Source organism: Priapulus caudatus, unplaced genomic scaffold (genome assembly GCF_000485595.1).
Source record: "Priapulus caudatus unplaced genomic scaffold, Priapulus_caudatus-5.0.1 Scaffold779, whole genome shotgun sequence".
In the NCBI taxonomy this organism is placed as follows: domain Eukaryota; kingdom Metazoa; phylum Priapulida; class Priapulimorpha; order Priapulimorphida; family Priapulidae; genus Priapulus; species Priapulus caudatus.
The window spans coordinates 1-18360 of record NW_014577840.1 but is presented as its reverse complement, the minus strand read 5'-3'; the positions used below and the strand labels follow the sequence as shown (position 1 = coordinate 18360).

Sequence of the window (18360 nt, the reverse complement as noted above, 5' to 3'; positions counted from 1 at the left end):
TTTTCTACAATCATTATTACTGCATTTTTACAATCAATATTACTGCACTTTTGCAATCATTATTACTGCTTTTCTACAATCATTATTACTGCATTTTTACAATCAATATTACTGCACTTTTGCAATTATTATTACTGCTTTTCTACAATCATTATTACTGCATTTTTACATTCAATATTACTTCACTTTTACGATCTATATAATTATTACTGCACTTTTTCAATCAATATTACTGCATTTCTACAATCAATGATTACTGCATTTTCACAATCAATATCACTAGCACGTTAATCACGAGTGTATAGAGAGACAGACGTTCGCGTGCACGCGTGGCGTATGGCGTATAACCTTCGTTCCAACCTATACTACTAGTTGTCGCACCTTGACTAGTGAGTAATACTGGCCGGACACGTGGCTGTGCGCATTCAGCTTGAACCACTCCATGCAGTGCACCAGCGTCTGATTGCGTACGACAGGCTTCTTGCTGGCTGAAACGAACGAGAAACAACGTACAACAAACAAATAACAACAATATTATTATACGTAAACAACGATAAGAAACAACAAACGTAGACGTCGTCTGGCGTCCTCACACCCGAGGCGCATGTACGAAACCCGCGTCAACGCACACCTCTATAGAATGGGCACCTGTCTCTAAAGGAGAGTTTTAACAGTTTCCCTCGAGTGGCAATTATGCGGTGAGACCAACTATATAAAATGGACATCGGTCTATAATAGGGCACTTGTAGGCTTTTCATTGAGTGCTGGTTATACAGTCAAACCAGCTCTATTATATCAGAGCCCCTGCCTATAAACGACATGAACTTGAAAAATATGCATATTTTCATGATTTTCGAGTGTGTACATATAGAATTTTAATACAATTTCAGTAGTTATATATGTTTTTCACTACTGATTACAATAGCTAAATTTAAACAAAATGTACATGTTCCGCTACTGATTTCCCAAGCGTTCACGTTTGCATGTTGTTTGCTTCCTAATTTCGTACAGCTCTGTGCATGTATGTACCAAGTAAAACTACACCAAGCGATTATTAATTCATACTTAAAGGCGATTGAATTCTTGCTCATTTTCATGAACGAACGCCACTGAATAAACTCACAAGACAACAGCTGCAGTAGCTAGAAAAGCACTGCGGTGAATATGTACCAAACGCTGCAGTTTATACAGCCCGTCTAGTGCTTCACCACATGTATGCTAATTCCTTATCACCTCAACCCCCCACCCCCAACCCTGAAATTATGCAATTTTCTTCTTCTTTCTTTTCCTTTCCTTTATTACTTCCTACATGGCTGAAGTTGCCTATCGAGAATCTACGACAGTTCGATCACCGCTCCCCCACGAGGGCTAGCCCTCGGCACATATAAAATATCGATCATGCACGAAGCACAGGCCACGAATGAGCCTATTGATGTAAACCATCTGTCAGACAGCAGTGAGATAATGAGCACCTGCTGTGCTCTATTTCGTAAGCTAACTACCTGTTAAACCCCTCTCTATACCTAGGTCTATACCTACATTGATTGTAAAGCACCCAACTAAATCGGGGTGTAGTTGTGCACGCATACATACAGTCAGGAGTCTATCAATATTGATAGACTCCTGATACAGTCAGGCAGGTAGTACCTGAGTCACGTAACCATATCAGAAGTGTATAATATAGAGTTACTCTCTCTCTATATAGAGATATATAGATACTCTCTCTATAGAGATGCTATCTAGAGATAGTCTCTCTATAGAGATACTGTCAAGAGATCATACTCTCTTCATATATTATACACTCCTGTCCTGACCATATGTATACACTTCACACATGCTATCACACTGAACAGATTCTGCGTAATATAGCTGACATATCGATTGCCTGTCAATCGACATTAATGAACTATGCACTGTTCATATAATGACAAAAACGTGCCAACCGTTAATACTAATAGAGTGTGTAATGCACTAATGCTGCACGATTACTACCGTGAAGCAGCTAACTGACAAACACATCATTAAGCTCATGTGTGAATGTAAACGGTTGCAATGTATACTTGGCTTCTCTAGTATCGGTTTCACAACCCACAATTACCTACAATTGTGGGCAATTGCAGGTATATATATATATACATGTTAATTCATCATTACCTGCTATCACAGATGCTTTCATGGATTCTAGTAGAGGTGACGAAAGCTCTTGGTACATATACCTGCAAAGATTATTCAATAGTCCCATTATAATTACAGCCTGATGTTTGTAATTTATCATGACACTTTTATTACGTTTTAAACATGATTCAAGAAATGCTCGCATGAATTACCACACCAAAACCAATTGCGATGATGCTTTGATATCTGTGATACTGTTTTGACATTCAAATTCCACAAATTTTTCATTTCTAAACATTTACAATTATTCACCAATTTTTCTTTATTAAATAAACAATTTTAATTTTCAATTCATAATTTCATACACAACTTCACGTGTTAACTTTTGTAATATCATGTTTTGCATCAACTACTTATTCGCGTACGCTCATCAGTGACACAAAGTCACCTAATGAACGCGTGTTCTCTATTCAGCGACAGGTTTATGGCAGTACCGAATTTGCTACAGGTCTGCATCCTGCTGTATCCCACTTACACACCTGCACAGCTGCTTCAACAAGCCTTGAATCGATACTTATATATATATGTAAGCTGCTATAATGCTAATGGCAATACAGCGGTAGCTAATGTGTGTGTACACATAAGTACATCGATAGCAAGATATAGAGCAGCAGGTTCCAAGAACAAATGTTTTTTTTATCTACTAGCCTGTCAGGGAGATTAAAGAACGAACACGAGTAAAAAAAACACGATATAAACAGGTTGGCTGGAGCCACAGTGCCGCGATCTCTGCTGATTGCCCCATGTACTAAATAGGAAGTCTGCATCATGCCACACGACATTACTGGCACATATAATATTATAATGGATAAATGTTTTTAACGAAGGTCATCCTATTGATTTTTCATAAAAAATACTAAATGATCACTGGGACATCTTCGCAGTCCTATCAGTTTTTAGTTGTTGACAAACAAGCTAAAACTACATTTTATCCATGAAACATGTATACATCTAGCACAGCATTCCTGAATGCTTTACCATTCGGATACGTGTTGTAAGCAATCGAGATATTATTCATATTATCAGGAGTAGATAATAGGGATTCTCTATTATCTACTCCTGATATTATCAAGAGCGTACAACAATGAAATGCTGAAACCATGTTGCAGTATTAGTCGAATTAATTATATAAACTTTTCCCGTTTTATTTTGACGATTCTTTGCAGTATTATTGATCAGCTGTCCTACCTTGCTAACGCCAAAACAAAATATAGGTGTGGTTACGTTTCCCGACCGACCCTATTTATTCCCAGCGACCCTAAACATTTTATTGTCAATTTTCTTTAAAGTCAAAAAACAAAAATTTAAACAAAAATTTTAAATTAAAAAAATATGAATTGGACAGTTCCTGCTTCAAAAGGCACAACGCACATCCTTCGGACATGGTTCGTAAATAAAATATTTCAAGAAAATAAATTGTTTTCCCTACCTACCTACCCTATTTTTTTCGGCATGTTAACGGTAACCACACATATATTTTGTTTTGGCCTAATATAAAACAAACCGCTTGTCCCTACGATGCCCCTACGCTGAGATAATGAGCGGTGAAAATCTGGTATTTTCGCCGAAAACCGACTCCAGATCAGTCAGTACTGCGACTGTCTCTCGTTCTGGCGATAGCTTCAGGAAACCACGCGTGTTTCCGTCATTCATTGACAATGAAATTTATTTTCCTTCTACTATCTTTTCTCGCATTTCCAGTCATTGACGTAGCCATTACTCCACAAAAACGTCTTGTTATTTATCGCCATGGTGATGACCCGCCCCTTACGCTGGATGTAGTAACGCTGTAGTAATAACGTATCGAGGCAGCGCTACACAGCGGCGACTGGAAGCAACATACAGTGCACAAAACGAGAGACAGTCGCAGTACTGAGTCTGACTGATCTGGAGTCGGTTTTCGGCAAAAATACCAGATTTTCCCCGCTCATTACCTCAGCATAGAGGCATCGTAGGGACATGCGGTTTGTTTTATATTAACAAGGTAGGACAGCTGATCAATAATACTGCAAAGAATCGTCAAAATAAAACGGGAAAAGTTTATTAATTCGACTAATACTGCAACATGGTTTCAGCATTTCACCGTTGTACGCTCTCCTTCTTTATACGCTCTTGATATTATTTTATGCAATGCAAGCAATTTCAGGAATGCACACAAAAATAAATAAAGACAACTTGAATGAGTAGGGCTACCAAGAGTGAAACAAACGACGCACATCATCACATAATTGGAAAAGCACTCCAACTGCATTCCAATGACTGCTATTCGAACTAAACGGGATAAAAAGCGCCTTTGGTATTGTAGTGCCGCTAAACAGAAATGTCAACGTATGTGACCTAGTGCAGCGGCCGAGACCCCAAAAATTAAGTGCACCCCTACCGGAGGTATAACAAGCTGGGAATGGTCTCATTTTAACCGTCTGGATCCCTAGTTTATGAAAAGCCATGTTGTAGTTGCAGCAACCTTGGCCAACATGCCGAATTAACCCTTTTTTTATGGTAAAATCTGAAAAAATGTCATTTTCAGTTACTTGCTTATTTTATTAAATCAACCCCATTATATTTTATAATTGATGGTTATATCAATGTATTTTATTGAAATAGATATGTAGCAATGTATTTGAGGCAGTTTTATGCTGCTAAGGGGGTTAAGGCGGGCCAAAATTCTATACCCCAAATTTGGCATTTTTTGGCGATTTCGACCAAAAAATGTATATTTTCTTGCACTATTTCACAATTACATGTTCATCACTGTGTCAGATCTGACTCTATCATGGCTAGATGTGCTATTGCATAAAAAATTAGTTTTCAGCATGGTAAAGCGGGTACACATGGTACATTATACCCCTTGTTTGCAATACAGACTGAAAATACTTTTTCCTTTACTTGCATATTTTAATCAAATGCAGCCGGTGCAGTATTTAGAACTGATGGTTTATATTCAATTTTTTGGATTGAAAACTAGAATGAAAGCAATGCATTTAGGCAGTTCTCTATACTGTCTAGGGGGTTACAGGGGCCCAAAAACTATCCAAAATCTGTCATTTTTGATATATTTTGACTAATAAAATAAAGACGTTTTTCCAGCATACGGCCTACCAATTACATGGTACAACAAGTATAATCAGGTCCTACCTGACGTGAAGCTCGCCATCCATCATCGTGGTGTATCATTGATATAAAAGCTGCGGCGAGCGACACGCGCTTCATCTAACGTCTACTGCGGTGACTCTGTGGGAGTGGTGGGATTCTACTCAGTAAACCCTGTAGTTCCCAAATGTTCACGATACAGAAAACCCGAAAAGTGGAATGCCAGGGATGGCTATCAGGAACCTTCTCAAAGGAATTGTTCGTTGGTCGTTAATGTAAATTTGGCCAGCGAGATGGCGCGTGACGTCTTAAGTTCTGTCAGTTATTAAGAGATTGAAGCTCTCCATCGTACGTAAGTATGCAGACAAACTATTTTCAAGAAGAATAGGTAAGAACCATCCATTTACCTACGCAAGCCTACAGCTGGCAATAGACAGCTGGCCACCCTGTAACCAATTAATGCAGTGCAAAAACAACACATACCAATAACACATGCACTGCAGTAGCCACTGCAGTTGCAATACGTTACATGTAACATACTGACAGTACAACAATGCCATAGAGAAATTATACGATTTAGGAGCAATAAAAACTTATTAACGCAAATTTAGCTTTTGAATTTCACTGTGACATTGTAGCCTCATACAGTCCAGCATGGTATAGATTCTATCTAGCAAACCCGGCAGTCAAATCTTCTAACAGACAGTCAAGCAAATCATGTGTTAACGCCTGCCTCTTGAGGTCAATAACGGTTATCTGACCTTACGTCTCGCCATGTCAGCAGAACAGTAGATATTCATGGTCCTTTCAATAATGCCATAAAATGCGTAGGTCAACCGCTGAAACAAAAAAAGATTTTTCAATCGCGTCCGTCACAACCATGTCCTCACGAAAATGTCTAAAATCTGCCCTGTGCCCATGTGGACCTTTGACTCTGTGACCCTCAAACTTTCGGCACAGTGTGCTTTTCCTTACATAATGCTATAATACCGAAATCACGAAGCAATATGGTCAGATCCAGTTTGATTTGTGCCACCGCAATTCTGCATTTGCTCTCTATAGCCTTAAGTTAACGAGTGCAATGTTCCCCCTTTCTTTTACACCTTTGACCCTATGACTTTGACCCGCCCCAGCTTCGACATCCGCAACTCGTTTTCGGATCCCCCCCGTACGTCCAGCGAATATCCGTACGGTACGTCGAGGCGGCCTTAAGAGTTTGGTGCCCAAACTGTTTGACCGGAACGAGACAAGCTCGGACCTGGACGGCACGGAACGACGGCGATCCATTGCGATTCTACAACTGCATTGAACTATGGTCAGATGAGCTAAAAATCCAGTTGAAAGCATGGTAAACGGGTATACAGACAAAACACATGGTATGATTAAACCCCTTGTTTGCGACAGACTTTACAACTACTTCTCCAGTTTAACTTTGCATATTTTATCAAAATCAGCCATGCAGATGTTAAGAACTGTATGGTTATATCAATGTTTTTTTGATTGAAATATAGATTGAAGCAATGCATTTAGCAGTTCTAATGCTGTAAGGGGGTTAAGGCCAAAAATACCAAAAATACTGGCAATTTTTGACTAATTTTTGAGCACAATAAAGAACTTTTCCATGCATAAGTACTGCAGCACAATACATGGTAACAACAGGTAATCATAGGTCCCTACACTGACTGAAGGCCTATCTCATCAGTCCTGGTGTGATCATTGATGTAAAAAATCAGGTGACAGCATTGGTGAACAAGGCTGGTAAACATGTGCAATGAACCTCTGTTTACACCAATGCTAAAATGGTTACATAACACTGTGGTGCCATGACGTCAAAGCCATTTCTATCAACACAAATCTATGTGCACTTCCTTCCTTCTGGTATGGTGTTCGATTTTATTACAGTACAGTACATGAGCAAGCGTCGATGGCACTCTAGATAGTTCTGCAAGGAGACGAGACACTTCCTCGCATCGAACAGTCTGTCTGTGCAATAGAGATGGTCAGGTTCTCGAACTCAAACTGGGCGTGATGGGCTGAGTGAACATTGGTCTGAGTGTTCACTCGCACTCCCATCATCACAACGGACCAACCATGGCCAAACGGTTCGATCACTTGTTGGGGATGTGACTCCTCGCAGCCAGAATCCTGTGTTTGGTGCTTTGCGCGCAGGATGTTGTTGGAAGCGTCTTCTTGTTGGAGAAGCAATGGATGCAGACTGTCTGTCGTTGAGCCATGATGTACGCGCAACTCATTTCAAGTGTGTCCATTTCTGCTCGCCAATCAGGGAGTAGTTGTGTTAGCTACGGTCTACCGGAGTGCTCTCCTTTATGTCGTCTTTCATGGATGACTTGGAGGTTCTGTCAACTGTCTGCAAATGGTTTCACCGGTTTCGAGTACGGCGTTTTCATTCCTAATCGCTGTTTATCTGAACATGTGGTGTCGCACCTGTAAAGGGCATCGAGCAGCAGGGAGCACATCCTCGATATTGTTGGACCCCAAGTTCATTCGCAATTGTATAACAGGAATGTATCTTCGTTCCGCTGAATGACTCAGCATACATGTACACATAGTCAGCCACGTTGTCTCTGCTGACATACGTAATAACCACGCAAGACCAAGACCGCCCATACTGTGTCGTCAAAAGCAGGATTATGACCTATCATGGTTTCTTTGAATAGTGCACAGGCCATGCAGGATCATACGTGTATCGCGCCCTCCTCCTGTTACTGGTACAGTGCATTCAACAGCATGACGCTCGCACAGACTGCAGCAACACCACTTCCACTAAATCTCTCTGCCAAGATAATTGGATTGTGTCCGTTGGGCAACATATTCCCTGCTTCTCCAAGATAATCTGTGAGATGTAATCGCAAGCTTTGACCCTTGTTTCGGCGATCCTCTTGAGAACTTTCTGTAAGTTTAGGTACTTGTCTGCTCCCCGGGATCTATAACTAGGCTACAACCATTGACAAGAACCGCCCACCCTGCTCGCGTTCTTGTCGTCTGATGGAATGAACAACGTTATTCAATCCGATCGACACAAATGGCACCTAGCACGTCAATCCAAGATGGTTGTGGAAGAGTCAACTGTCGTTTCTGACACTTTTGGCCCAAGTGATTTCATCATCTAGTACTGTACCAGGTATAGCACATTTCCTGCAGTTGCATCTTTGGATTCGAAGGACTGCTTCAAAGATCACGTACTAGCTGCTTCTGTTCATTGGGACCATGGCAGATCCAGTTCTTGTGCCAAGGATTCAGCTGAAGGGAGGAACACTGTGACAGTGCTCGTGTGGCAAGACGGACATTTACTGATTCCACGGGCAATACTGCTTTACTTGGAGTCAATTTGGTTAACCGTGCAGCATCGGCTGCGTATACATCATGATGAAGTGGATGTTCGTAACGTCCACATCTCCAGAATAATACTTGCCAATGCTTGCCAGAAAGCCCATATCAGATTGCATTCCTCCTGGCCCGCAGGCCCCTGCCAATCGTTACTGGTGGCCCACTCAGTGTTCCGTCTGCTCGCCACAGAATCTGCCTGTGCCTTGCTGTAGATAGCAGGTCTGGCGTAATGGAGTATGTGATGCCTTGCCCCAACTCTCAGATATGTGCCCTAGCCTCAACAAAAGTGGTCTTCTTCTTCCTCGGTCACTACACTACACTCGGCCTTGCCACTGCAGCACACAGGACTTGGCACGGTGGTTAGACTAAGCCTCAAGGCTCTCAGGCTACATGGCTGCGCAATAAGGGGCATTTTTCCAGGAGATGTACGCCATATGTCTCGGTCCTCCCCTGCAGCTCGTCATCGATTGACCATCTCCAGTGTAACCCCATATTCTGCAATGAGTGCCCTACATCGACGAAACCCATGTCCTGGAGGCCATTCTACGGCACAACCACGTTCGGCCATCCTTGCGTTTGCTCCGGGCGGGGGGATTCCTGGGGTCTGAGTGCAAAGCTTATGTTGGCTCTTGCCTGAAGATTCTTGACCATTGGGCGATCTGTATTTTTGGAAGTTGCCATCCGGGGTTGAACGCGCTGGATGAACGTGCCTGGACTTTATCTCTTCTTTAGCTTGTTTCATGCTGGGAAGTGGGGGCGAGGTCCATTTTTCTTGGTAAGTTCTCTACTTGGGATGAAGCCATTCCGTCTAACGTGTGGGAGGCAATGCCCACCAGAGCAGGTAGAGGTCATCTACGTGTTGGTCCAAGCATCCAGAATGGCTTCGGCGAGGCAATGTCTTCGAACTGGGTCAATCTTTTGCAGCAATGGCGGCGACTACCCATACAGGGCACCATACTCACCACAAGAGTAGCGAACAGGGGCCGCATTAGCAGTGGTTCTGATTGTCCGCGGCGTCTTTCCCATATTAAGTAGTTGCCAACTTCTTTAGAATACTGTTTCTGCACCCGCACTTTGGCCTTTTGTCTTGATTGATGTGATTCTTCGTACAAGTTACGTAGAGCCGTCTAAAGTAAACAGCCAAGGTAGTACTGTGCTATAGTATTTTCAGCATGTTGTCATACCATTTGACTTCAGTTGGCGGTTCGCGTCTGCTTATTCTTTGAGATGGAAGGCACATTATTTGAGTTTTCCCCGGATTGGCTGGTAGATGGTTTGCTGTGTAGTAGGTGGTGTAGGCCTGCGAGAGATCGTGATCTGTGACCGTTCGGCCTTCGCAAGAGGACTGTTTGGTGAAGCAATGCAAAGAGGGTCATCTTGCATAAAGGAAACTACTCCTGGTGTTTGGGTACTCGCCTGGTCATTTGTGTATAAGATTAAAGAGGCAGAGTGGCAGGAACGCTTCTCCTTCGAGGGAGCCTTTTTCTGTCTACGCCATCTGCTGCGGTTACCGATTGAGACTCACGAAAAACCAAACCTGCCTGTTTGCACAATGTTCCTGATCTAAGTTCTGCTAGTCTCAGCAACCCTTTGCTAGCCTGGTAATAGTTTTTTGGTTAGAAATTCCCGAATGGTTGACTGGTGTAGTAGCTGCGGAATGGTCAACAAACAGCTGCTCAGGTAATTAACTCTTTTCATACCCCGTCTCGATGTACTGGTAAGTTAAGGAGTTGGCTTGTGCAGGATTTTCCTGGTCTCCGAAACCTGCCTGCTCTGGATTGGAGATTGTCCGCAGTAACGGGTCAAAACCGGTTGAGGAATGAGTCTTTCGAAGAAGGCTTTGTATGTACATGGCAGAGCAATGAGATGGGCTATTAACTAGCTTGACAGCTTGAGTACTTTACCAGGCTTTAGTATGCAATGACTTCTGGCTTTCTCCACAGCTTTGGGATGTTGTTAGTGTGCAGAGGCAGCTATTAAACATATCAGCGCCATTGAAAGCAGCAGGGCCGAGATGCTTGATCTGCTCATGCACCAAATATCGTCAAGTCGCGGAAAACACTAGCTTAAATTATGTTTCATGCAATTTGGATAGCCTTAGGTCAGTCGCACGCATATTGAGAAGGTCTTGTGAAGTCTTGGTTCTCTTGTGTAGTACGAATAGGCTTTGGTAGTTTGGCCTACTGGATGATATTATGGGTCCCTGGCCTGTTCACAAGGAGGTTTGATGAGGTTCAACCTGGTCACAGTCACTTCTGTCTTGGTTTTACTTTTAGAGAGGTTCGTTTCCATAGCATCCGAATATTGTTCTTCCACGCTTTTCTACTACGTATGGGGTCATGTTCTGTATGAACTGGATGAGTTCGCTGCCATTTCCTTCCATCTGCTCTCTATGGCTTCAGTCGTGTTTCCACCCAGTCGAAGCGTGTGGGCCCCGAACGCTCACTCTGAAAAACAGTTTACATAGTCTCAAAAGTGCTTCGAGTCCACTCTGTAGATCCTGGATGATACTGTGCGGCATCCTCGAGGCTGTTGTTCCTAGATTGATTTCTTGATCATCTTTTACTGAAGGTGCATAAGTTTAGTAGGGGAGCAGGCAGGTGCGCGTGACTTGCATCATCGGTTTCTTTAGCAAATTTTTCCCAAATTAGCCTTCTCAGGTTGAAAACTCGCGAAAAGGTAACCCGATCGAGGTGTAAACTAACGGCGTTATAGCGTCTTTAACCCAATGGCCGTGTTGGGGAGTGTGGTAATTGGTCCAGGACAACCTTCTCACATTGCCAGCAATAGCTGGTAGATAAAAACACCGCGAGGTCAGGGTTGCTATCCACGCCTCATCTGGAAGCTGTTTGAAAGAGCAGGGGAGCTTTGCGTCATGTATAAGCGAGCAGCTGATCTACATCTGACAGCTTTCCACAAGTGCACCAATTTGTCGTCCTGTTTCTGCATATCCGATGCCCCAGGTAACATTATGCTAATTGAAAATCTCCTATAACACATTGATACGGCCGATCCAGTAGCCTGCGAGGAAGTCCGATATTCTCAGGTGGCGGTAGTGGTAACGTGGTAAAGTGTAAAAATGGTTGACAAATCAGATGTTGAGGCATTTTGATGAAGGGTAGATATCGAACGATAGTAACGGGGACAGTTCCTTGTACTGACCAGAGCGTGTGAATTCCAGCTCGCCGCCGGAATGCTAGAATTCACCATCTCCACAGGTCCTTGCATTTTTCTCGTGCAAGTATAAATCTTCATTATGACCTTACCGATCGTTTCATCCTCGCACTTGATAGGTTACAGTGGGCTCTGGCATTCTCTGCAGGCTTGCGGTAAGCCTTGGAGTTGTTGTGCCTCACTCAGGCCATCAGTATCAGTTGAAGTCAAGGACCCATGACCATCTCTACCTGCCAGACAAAGACTGCTTGAGTGCGAGAAGTGTCCTTCGTCTCCTTGCGGACCTAGAGTGACAGTCGATGCCTTGTCTCATAGTACTTGTACTTGAAAATCGGAACACCATACGAGAAGAAGAAAGAAGGGCACATGGATTGTGTTGAAAAATGCTATTGCACCGTCATGCCGCACAGTGTTATGTAACGATTTTAGCATTGTTGTCAACAGGGGTTACATGGTACACGATGTTGGTACCCAGCTTTCAGCCATGCTTCAATACTGATTTTATATCCACTGATACACCAATCTGTGATAGGCCTTCAGGCATGGTAGATCCTATAATACTGTTGTATCCATAGTATTGTGGGCAGTAATTGATGGAACGCCTTGTATTTGTGCAAAATTATCAAATTTGCCAGATCTTTGGTATATTTTGGGCCTTACGACCCCTTAAACAGCATAGAACTGCTAAAATGGCATTGCCTTCATCTATATTTTCAATCAAAAACTATGAATAACCATCCGTTCTAAACCACTGCATGGTGATTTTTATAACATATGCAGTAAAGTCTGAACAAAGTAGTGTTTAATGGTCTGTCGCAACCAAATTCTTAGGGAGGGGGGGTTAATGTACGATGTGTATCCCGTTTACCATGCTTCAACTGATTTTTATTCGAAGATACACCCAGACTGGATGGATTAGGCCTTCAGTCAGGTATCCTATTTGATACTGTGTACCAGTGTATTGGTCGGCAGTATGTCATGGGAAAGCTTTTTTATTTGTGGCTCACAAATTCATCAAAATTGCCAGATTTTTTTGGTATATTTTTGGGGCCTACCCCTTAGACAGCTATAGAACTGCCTAAATTGCATCTGCTTTCATCTTATATTTCAATCACAAAACATTGAATATACCACCTCGTTCTAAACATCATGTTCGGATCTGATTTTTATAAAATATCGCAAGTAAACTGCAAAACAGTCGTTTTTAAGGTCTGTCGCAATAGCAAAACTGTCGCAAATGACCATTTGTAATATACGTTTAACCATTGCTGAAACTAATGCCGACCCATGAATACAGTCAGATCTGACACAGTTATAACATGTATTGGCTGAATCAGTGCAAGAAAACTAGACATTATTTTGGTCGAAATCGCCAAGACATGGGCAAATTTTGGGGTCTAATTTTTGGCGCCTTAACCCCCTAGCAGTGACATAAAACTGCCTCAATACATTGCGCTACATATTATTTCAACGAATACATTGATATAAACCATCATTTAATAAAATATAGATGGGGCTGGATTGTTGATAAAAAGTCAAGTAGTACTGAAAATGTCATTTTTTCAGATTTTACCGTAAAAATGGGGTTAATTCGGCATGTTGGCGCCAATGGCTTGCTGCAACAACACACAACATGGCTTTTTTCATAACTAGATCAACCGGTTAAAATGTAGACCAGTTCCCAGCTTGTTAAACCTTTGTTTTTCCGGTAAGGGGATCTCCTTAAATAGAGCTCTTTTCAGCTTTGGCCACTGCACTAACCAGATAGCAATATGTAATGATTGTAACAAAGTGCGGAATATCAAATACTGAGGAACACCTGTGCCCCTAGCAACCGTACTGGGGATTTTTTCTCGTATAAGCTGTATTGATCCTAAAAACCACTGGGGTAGATTCATCAAGCTGCGTAGCCAAATAATATTTTTTGCGTCAATCCTTTGTACGCTAACTCTGACGTTGGTCTAGTTGCGGATTCATCAACACAGTTATTTATAGAAATTTGCGTACGACTTTCGCCGTATCGCAGAGCGAGGCCGTTTTTGGTGCGATTCATCAAGCTAAACATTTACGTAAACTTTGCGTAAACTTTACACTAGGCTGACGAGGTGCCGGTAAAACCACTCGCAATTTCCGTCAGGTGTTTTCCAGCAATAACCGCACATACATATTTTATTTGAGAAAACAGTTATACAAAATTACTCACTCAACGGGCAAAAAAAATAAAAATTATCATACTACACAGACACTGGCGGCGCCTGACGCTGTCTTTTTCATAGCTTCAACCCCTTGGCATTGTTTCGTTATAAGCGATTTCGTAGTACCGTGTACGTTGCAACACCGCACGGGACGTGTACCGTGTACACCACGAACGCACACTCACAAGCACGCACGCCGTGTACGTACAGCTAGCACGCATCGCACGCACCGGCACGTGTACGTGCACACAGCACGTACGTGTAAGTGCACACATACGCACGAGTCAACGTGCACATGCAGAACGCACGCACGCAGCAACATGTAACGTGCACACCGCACGCCGTGTACGTACATCCAACCATGCGGATGGGCACGGCACGCTGGTACGTGACAACGCAGCGCACACGAAGACGTCACCGACCGCACCAACCGTGTACGTACAGCACGCCACGCACGCACGTGTACGTGCACACGCACGCACGCACACTGCACATATCACTCACGCGGCACGTGTACGTGCCGCACGCACGCAACCCGTGTAACGGTACACGCACGCCCCGCACTTCGTAGGTGTACGTTCACACATCCGCACCGCCCACGCAACTGCACATTGCACGCACACGCCCCCTCCACGCCCGGCGACAAGAAAAGTACGTTGTTGCAAACACGCGATCGCACGCACCAGCGACCGTGTATGTACAAACTCACGCACGCACGCACGCACGCACGTGTCCGTGCACACACACGCGATTACGCACACGTGGGCACATGCACAGCACGCTACGCAGTTACGCACGTGTCGTGCACACGCACAGCACCACGTGTAACGTACACATTCCGCCGTGTACGTGCACACGCACGCTACGCACGGCCCGTGTACATACACTACGCACCACACATACGCAACGCCGACCGACGTGTACGTGACCACGCACGCACACACTCACAGCACGCACGCACGTGGTACGTTACACACGCACAGCCCCGAAACGCACGTGCTTACGTACACAAACGCAGCGACACGATACGCACCGCACGTGTACTACAACATCGCACGCACTAGCACGTGTACGTACACACGGACCACGGCGACGCCAGTGTACGTGCACCAGCTACTACACGTACGTGACTGTGCACATACGCACGTGTAACGTGCACACACCACGCACGCACGCACGCACGTGTACGTGCACGACGCACGCACGTGTAAGCGTTACACACGCACGCACGCAAACGGTACGGTCGGCGCTTTCATGAGTGTTGAACGCAATCATGACAAACCGAAAATGTGGACACTATGCACATCTCCCCAGCCACTCATGTAGCCAGAGCTAGAAGAGCCATATGCAGAGAGGCCGTCAGTTATTGGTTCCTCATCGGGTATGCCGACAGTGTGAATTGGTTTATGCTAGCACGGGCCTTCAAACAGCCAGCAGCCACGATTGGCGTAGTGATATACACTGGAATTCATCAACATTTGCATACGCAGTTGCTACCGCTGCGTTGATCGAATCGCACCTACGAGCGTTGCGTACGTACTTCGTAGAAAGCTCGTGTAACGCAATACACTTTACCAACGTTGAGAATGCCGTGCCCCTGGAAGTGAGAACTGCGGTTATAAAGCCTGGGAAGTGTCCCTTTTTTTTATATAAAATCGTCAAGTTAAAGAAGTAAGAAATGAAAATCGGGCACACAATCTATGAATTTTTTTACTGAAATAAGTGCATTGCATCATCAGTCGTTGGAGTAAAATCGACCGATCAATACAAACATGAGTCATTGAAAAAGACGCACGACTGCCTTCGCTATCTGAGACTCTACGCTATACATGCACAAAACAGCCATCGTGTGTGCGTCTACACACACGCACACACACAAAAGACATACGCACGCAGCCACCACCGTCATCGGCACGCAACGCACGCCACCACGCACGAGCCGCTACGCAACGCAGACGCACGCACGCACGCGACGCACCGCACGCACCACCGCACGCACGCACCGCAACGCACGGCACGCACGCAACGCACGCACGCAACGCACGCCCGCACGCACACCACACACAGCACACCATCACACACACACACACACACACATGAACGCACGTACACATGCATACACAACCCACATGCACGCACGCATGTACGCAGGCACACACGCACGCACCCACACACACACGGAAATACTTTAGTTATGAATGTTATTCTGTGAGTAACGTACCGTAGGAAGGAAATTAGTAAGGAAGAAATCATAGTAAGTACAAAGTGGCTATGTGTCCGGCTCTTCCGACATCTCCCACGTACGCTACTGTGAGTAGCACACTATTCTCATTCACATTCGGACGTCAATCTGAACATGACACCTGGCTTAACAGCTCACCATTTGATAAGCTCATCTAGAAGCTCATTCAAGGACGTCTTCAGTTTCGTCTTCTGAGGCACTGAGCGGCGTCTCTGGGGACTGCCCGCCTCCGACCAGCCGTAGCGACGATTGAACACGTAACAAGTGAACGTCTGCAGGCTCTCGGCGTCCGAGAAGAACTCGACGAGCGAGTGGCCGACGAACGGATTGTCGTCGGCGTTTGATGACGCGATCGCAAGCCACTGCTGCTCGAGAAAGTCATCCTCTAGGGACTCGCGAGGCGGCGGGAGCAGCTGAGACTGGAGCGCCTCGAGCAGTCTCAGCTCCGCCTCAGGACTCGCCGCGGCGACGAGGTGGGAGGGCAAGCCCGCTTCTAGAACCATCGCGACGTACGTAGGCCTCCTCTACGCGATCGCGGCGTCAGACATATGGCGCGAGTACGAGAGGAGATCCTCTGCCATTGTCGCCTGGAAAAAAAAACGAAGGACGGCTCTGAGGGATGCTGCAGCCATTTTTCTTAGAACGCGAAGGAATAAAAGCATAAAAAGGGGGTAAAGAATAAGAAGAAGAAAGAAGATGAAGAACAACATTGTCAACAACAATGACAGCAACAACGAAAAGAAAAAGGAGGAGGGAGAGGGCAGCATCGATCATCACCATCATATTCACCAGCAGCAGAAGCAAGAAGAGGGGGAGGAGCAAGAGCAGGAGCAGTCCGGTTATATTTATACTTTTATACTTATATATTTATACTTATACTTTTATACTATAGCTCTACTCTAGTCTAGTACTACTACTACTACTAGTACTACTAGTACTACTACTAGTAACTAGTAGTAGTAGTACTACTACTAGAGCTAACTTACCTGCTCCTGAGCAGGAGGAGGAGGAGGAGGATGAGGAAGAAGAAAAAGCTAGGTATGCAGTTTTAATAAAAAGTAATGACATCTAACTGTAAGTAAGTTAGCTCTAGTAGTAGTACTACTACTACTACTACTACTGAGTACTAGTTACTAGTAGTAGTAGTAGTACTAGTAGTATTAGTAGTAGTAGTAGTACTAGACTAGAGTAGAGCTATAGTATAAAAGTATAAGTAAGTGTACTTGATATTTGGCTTTGGTGATTACCACCTGAGTTGCAGCTAAGCATTTGCAAGTATACAAATCGTTTGCAATACAATAGTAAATACATTTGCAAGACACAAATCATTACACTTGTCTTAGGGTAGAACCGAGTAACAGAAAGAGGCTTATCAGTATTAATATCAGTATCACTATCAGTATTAGCTCTAGTACTATAGCTCAAGGGGTCGTTGTCGTAACAGGTACTACAGATATGTACCCGAGGTACATATATGTATACACAAAGTGTACCAGACTTGTACTACAGAAGTGTACCCTAACCTAACACTAACCCTATCCTAACCCTAACCATAACCCTAACTACTAACCCTAACCTAACCTAAACATACCTCATATAAAATATAAACATAATACTAAACAACCTAAAACTACCTCGGGTACATATCTGTAGTACCTGTTACGACAACGACCCTTCGTGCAGTACTATAGCCCGCGTTCGTTTACCTGCGGCGCTATATCATTATCAGTATCAACCGTAACGCTGTCAACAATCGGCGATTCAAGAATAGATGTTCCGATTTCATCAGATAACGATAACGATATCAGATCAGATAACGATGACAAAATTTCATTCATGGCGCAGCATTCGTAATTGGACTCTAATTTCAAATTATTTTCACTGCAAATACATATAATAAAAGCAATGATATAGACCCTACAAACATCAGTCTTATCAACTTACCATTGAATAGCTTCCTGAGATGAATTTCTATACAAAATATGCGCCTCACCATCTTCAATGACGTCACAAACCTGTTCATTTGTTTATCGATAGAATGACGTACACTCTTGAGAACTTGAAGCGTTTCAATAAAATATAATGCTAACTAAATACGAAATCTATTTACTTAGTACAAAATTCTTAATGTTTCTA

General features: G+C 43.8%; 1 protein-coding gene across 1 annotated transcript in view; it reads right to left on the bottom strand.

Moving 5' to 3' along the window:
* The window catches only part of LOC106813471, a 24514-nt gene extending 6279 nt beyond the window's left edge, over nucleotides 1–18235 (bottom strand). The window contains exons 1-4 of the mRNA XM_014817608.1: nucleotides 18169–18235; nucleotides 16363–16811; nucleotides 2155–2216; nucleotides 382–488 (exon numbers count right to left, since the gene is read on the bottom strand). Of these exons, the coding sequence (XP_014673094.1) occupies nucleotides 382–488; nucleotides 2155–2216; nucleotides 16363–16727 (534 nt within the window). The 5' untranslated portion in view covers nucleotides 16728–16811; nucleotides 18169–18235. The remainder of the gene's footprint in view (nucleotides 1–381; nucleotides 489–2154; nucleotides 2217–16362; nucleotides 16812–18168) is intronic.
* Between the last annotated feature and the right edge of the window lie 125 nt (nucleotides 18236–18360).